Raw genomic sequence first — 4985 nt, 5'->3', positions numbered from 1 at the left:
TTCAGAGGTTAGTCTATTATCATCATTGTAGGAATCATGGTAGTTTGCTGGCAGACCTGATGCTGGAGAAGTAGCTGAGGGTTCTATATCCTGACCCAGAGAGAGAGAGAGAGAAAGAGAGAGAAAGAGGGGGGGACTGGCCTTGACATGGGCTTTTGAAACCTCAAAACTCACCCCTAATGACACTTCCTCCAACAAAGCCATACCTCCTAATCCTTCTAATCTCTTCAAATAGTGCCACCTCTCCTTGATGACTAAGCATTCAAATATAGGAGCCTATGGGGGTTACTCTTACTCACCAAACTTGACTTTTTAAAAAAACATGGGTGCTGAAGATCTGACCTCAGATCCTCATAGCACTTTCCTTGTTAAAGCCATGTCTCCAGCCCATCAAATCATAATTTTGCCAGTGCATATGACAGACACTGTCTAAAGGACATAACCAAATACAAAACTAGGAGAAATATAGGTTCTGGTATCATAATCCAGGGTCCCTTTAATAGGGGTGCTAACCCCATTGGGGTCTCTACTTTTGTGATTCAGTTACCTCCCAGAGGCTCTGCTTCCTAAGTCCACATATTAGGAAGTGGGATTTCAGCATATGATTTAAGAGATGAAGGTATCCAAACATTCAATCCATATTTCATTACATGTTGATAGCTTTAACATGTGTGAAAATTTTAAATGTTAAAAAGAAAGTATGGGGCTGGAGAGATGGCTCAGAGGTTAAGAGCACTGGCAGCTCTTCCAAAGGTCCTGTGTTCAATTCCTAGCAACCACATGGTGGCTCACAACCATCTGTAATGAGATCTGGTGCCCTCTTCTGACGTATAGAAATATATGCAGACAGAACATTGTATACATGATAAATAAATAAATCTTTTTAAAAAGAAAAATAAAATAAAAAAGAAGGTATGATCACAAAACAGGTCATTTGAAAAAATGTCAGATTATCTAAAATGACAGTGAGTAACCATGATAACATTTAAACCTGTTTCTATTGCTGTGACGAAACACCATGACTTCTTTGGGAAGGAAAGGGTTTATTTGGCTTACACTGCCACAGCACTATTCATCATCAAAGGAAGCCAGGACAGGAACTCAAACAGGGCAGGAACCTGGAGGCAGGAGTGGATGCACAGACCACGGAGGAGTGCTGCTAACTGGCTTGCTCAGCCTGCTTTCTTAGAGAACCCAGGATAAGCACCACTCACAATGGGCTGGGCCTTCCCCCATCATCAACAATTAAGAAAATGTCCCACAGGATTGCCTACAGCCTGATCTTATGGAGGTACTTTCTCTTCTTTCTTTCTCCCCCACCCCCTTTCTTGTTTGTTTGTTTTGTTTTGTTTTGTTTTTTGAGACAGGGTTTCTGTGTGTAGCCTTGGCTGACCTGGAATTTAATTAGTAGATCAGGCTGGCCATGAACTCACAGAGATCTGCCTGCTTCTGCCTCCCAAGTGCTAGGATGAAAGATGTGTGCTGTACCCAGCATGAAGGCATTTTCTTAGTTGAGGTTCCCTCTTCTCAAATGACTTTAGCTGATGTCAAGTTGACATAAAACTATCCAGCACAATATTCAACAAATAATACTCTTTATTTGCATTAATTCATATCTCATGAACCTCACCACAACCCTGAGTAGCAATTCTGTATAGAGTAATGTGGTGTCTATTATTTCTATTTTCTAGTTGTGAAATAGATTTTAAAGTTTAAATTTTCTTGTGTTTCACAGTCCCAGGTATGAATGATTGGTGAGAGAGACCAATATTAAGAATAATTTTCAAGCTTACATTTTGACTGCTTAATATTTTAAGTACATTACATGCTTATTTAACTTCATATTTTTAATCTAGTGTGCATTGTACTCTACCTCTCATTCAAGTGGGAGAAGATAACCTCCACAATTCCCTGGAAATCATGTTTTCAGAGATGGACACAAAAAACTGAGAAGGATCATAATCCTATCCTTCTACCTCAAAGAATGTGGCGTCCCTCCCTTAGCAACCTTTGATTGTCTTCTTCCAGTGTTTACTGAGATCCTCAGTTTAATCTCAGGACCTTTCTCCACTTAAAAATTATTGTCACCAAGCAGTATGGCATCTCCTGCAGTCCCAGGTATTTAAGAAGCTGAGGCAAGAGGGTCAATAAACCCAGGAGATCAGAGACAGCCTGGAAAACATAGCGAGATTCTCTCCCTTAAAAAATGTATATTCAAGGGCTGGAGAGATGGCTCAGTGGTTAAGAGCACTGACTGCTCTTCTAGAGGTCCTGAGTTCAATTCCCAGCAACCACATGGTGGCTCACAACCATCTGTAATGAGATTTGGTGCCCTCTTCTGGCCTGCAGGGATACATGCTGTATACATAATAAATAAATAAATCTTTTTTTAAAAAATGTATATATAATTAATTACCCAAAGAGCTTTGTTTATAACATATATAACTACTTATACAGCTAGAGAAAGATTTTTTTCAAGTTATTCAATAGATTTTAAAAATCATTTTAAATGTAAAACGTAATTGAACATGATATTCATGGGAATATCATTTTATGAAAAATAACTTGAAACAAAAGCTTCACAGCAAGTGAGGTATTGCATAGGTTTTCAAGTCTCTTAACATCTGGGTTAGCCAGTAGACAGCTATATTTTGATATATGCTTTCCTCTGTCAGTATATGATACAAGTTCTATGAATTCTGGAAAACTCTAGTACACCAATGAGAAGAGACAAAGAGGGCAAATGAGAAGGCCTTCTTGGTATCTTCATGACAATGCTGAGTGCCATTTTGTGACAAGGACCTGGCTGAGAATTGTGTTTGGTGGCTAGTTGTTGGGTAAACACTAGAACACTTGCAGAGCTGGTTACCATGTCCCCGGGATACAAAGTTGTTCCACAGTGTAAGACTGCAGTTTTGTGCTCATGGGTTTCCTGAAGGGTCTCAGGCCCACTCTTCCATACTCGGAGACTTGATGTTCTGGAATAGATAAAAGACACTGACAAATGCTGAAATGCCTGGGTCTACTCCTTCTCTACTCTATGCCTCCAAATTGATGGGATTCCTGATGAGATAAACAAAGAAAACACTTCATTCATAAAACAGTAATTTATAAAAAAGAAAATTTTTTCAGCCCAGGCATTAGTGAAACACACCTCTAATCCCAGCACTCTGGAGTCAGAGGCAGGCGGATCCCTGTGAGTTCGAGGCCACCCTGGTCTACAGAGCGAGTTCCAGGACAGCCAGGACTCTTAACACAGAGAAACACTATCTCAAAAAACAAACAAGCAAGCAAAAAAATTCAGTGTTGTGATCACACCCAGAGTCTTGGATCTCTCAGATAAGCACTGTTCTTCGACTCAGCTATTGTCCTGCCCCAGCCTCCTTTCCTAAATTTGCATTGAAACTTAGCAAGGCCAAAAATAGTCTTTCAATTCCACAGACACAAATTTTGATAAATGCTTTTAAAGAAGAGAGAGACAGAGTGCCTGAGAGGCCTTTCTGCAGAAGTAACACTGGAGTCAAAACCTAGCTAATAAGAAGATAGCCACATGAAAAGGGGAAGAGCACACCCCCTGAGTTAGAAAGCGATGTCCAGGTTAAACGTTTATTTTGAGCAAGGAGTGTTGGCTCACACCTGTGGCCCAGCTCACACCTGTGGGCCCAGCTCACACCTGTGGTTCCAGCACAGCAAGGTGGAAGCAAGAGGATCAGGCAGTCAAGGCGATCCTCACACACAAAGCAAGTTTGAGCCCAGCTTCAGCTCTGTGAGACCCGGTCCCCCAACAACAATAGTATTTATTTACTTCTCTGCTTATTGCTTGTTCTTCCCACTAGGAAAAAGACTTCAAGGGGATACTCTTCTCCTTTCTTGTCTAGCAGGTACCTGGCACATTAAAAAATACACATGAAAATATTTTTGAACATGTCTATTACATTTGCGTTGTATATGTCTAATGTATTTGAATTGTATATGTATTATAGTTGACTATGTATATGAAAAATTGAAAAGCCATAGAGCATTGTGGGCAAAGGGGAGAATGGTCCAAAGTAAGTGAGAAAAACAGACTTCTAATCACAGGAGGTCTCACAGGCACGGGAAGGTGTGCCATGTGGGGAAGTATTTAAAGGAGCAGGAGGGGCATGTTTCACTTTATGTTTTAAGGCCACTTTAGCTACAGGGGAAGTGGCTGGAAGGGGGGCAATTGTAGAGGTCGAAGCAGTTCGGCTTCTTTGGCTGAGAAATGAAGACGTGGGTAAAGGTAATAGCAATGGAAATGGAGAGGAGACAGGCAGTGTGTGTTTGCTAATAGCATCGACATGACTTGCTAATGGAATTACAGAAGGGCTTTTGCGTATAATGGTTCCCCTTACAAGTTTTCGTATTTACAATGGTGTGAAAATGGTAGTGACCCAATTCTCCCGGAGTGTACAAGGCTAAAAACAGAGAACAGCTTAAGACTGTTAAGAATGCTAAAATAAGTCCTTGTTATAAGCATACCTCGTAAGTTTGCGTTAATTAAGCAGAACTGTTGGCAGGGTTGGATGGATTTTGACAACGGTCAGACCCTGCCTTTGAGTCCAGCTGCTACACGGCCATATCAACTCACCAGAATCTCTTGGGAGTGATGCAAACAGACCATGTCTCTCCAAGCGAGCCCACGTGCATCCATCCAGTCTCTGAGATCCTGAGCCGTAGTGGCAGGGAGCGAAAGGGCTTGGTGGGGTTCAAGGGCTGAGGAACAGGGGCCGGAAAGACGCTATCTGCGCACACTAACCCGCACAGCACATTTTGCATTTTATAAAGGGCATGCCATGCCTTTGTGAAGGGAGCCAAAGCACCGACTAGGGAGCGAACGGGGGCGGTAGGCATGCTTTAGAATCAAAGCCAGCATGGACCCAGAGGGGGCGGGGCCCCAGCTAGCTCCCCCCCCCCGGCCAGGCCCCGCCCCTTCGTGCTTCAGCGTGCCGCGCACGCGCACCGGC

The 4985-nt window shown here is 42.4% G+C and overlaps 1 protein-coding gene across 2 annotated transcripts; it reads right to left on the bottom strand.

The window, feature by feature from the left end:
- LOC121829519 (uncharacterized) lies at positions 1-4925 on the bottom strand. Of its 2 annotated transcripts, XM_076572723.1 has the most exons (4): positions 4610-4925; positions 3806-3885; positions 2870-2978; positions 1-90 (listed from the first exon to the last, which is right to left on the bottom strand). In XM_076572723.1, the coding sequence occupies exons 1-4, from the start codon at positions 4870-4872 to the stop codon at positions 84-86; spliced, it is 459 nt and encodes a 152-aa protein (XP_076428838.1). In that variant the 5' UTR covers positions 4873-4925; the 3' UTR covers positions 1-83. The 2 variants fall into 2 exon arrangements, 1 of the variants encoding a protein (XP_076428838.1); XR_013051454.1 differs by lacking the exon at positions 1-90 and having other exon boundaries at positions 2840-2978; positions 4501-4638.
- Between the last annotated feature and the right edge of the window lie 60 nt (positions 4926-4985).

This window comes from Peromyscus maniculatus, chromosome 5, assembly GCF_049852395.1.
Source record: "Peromyscus maniculatus bairdii isolate BWxNUB_F1_BW_parent chromosome 5, HU_Pman_BW_mat_3.1, whole genome shotgun sequence".
NCBI lineage: Eukaryota > Metazoa > Chordata > Mammalia > Rodentia > Cricetidae > Peromyscus > Peromyscus maniculatus.
Note: the sequence above shows the minus strand (reverse complement) of the source record. Positions and strands in the feature narration are given on the sequence as shown.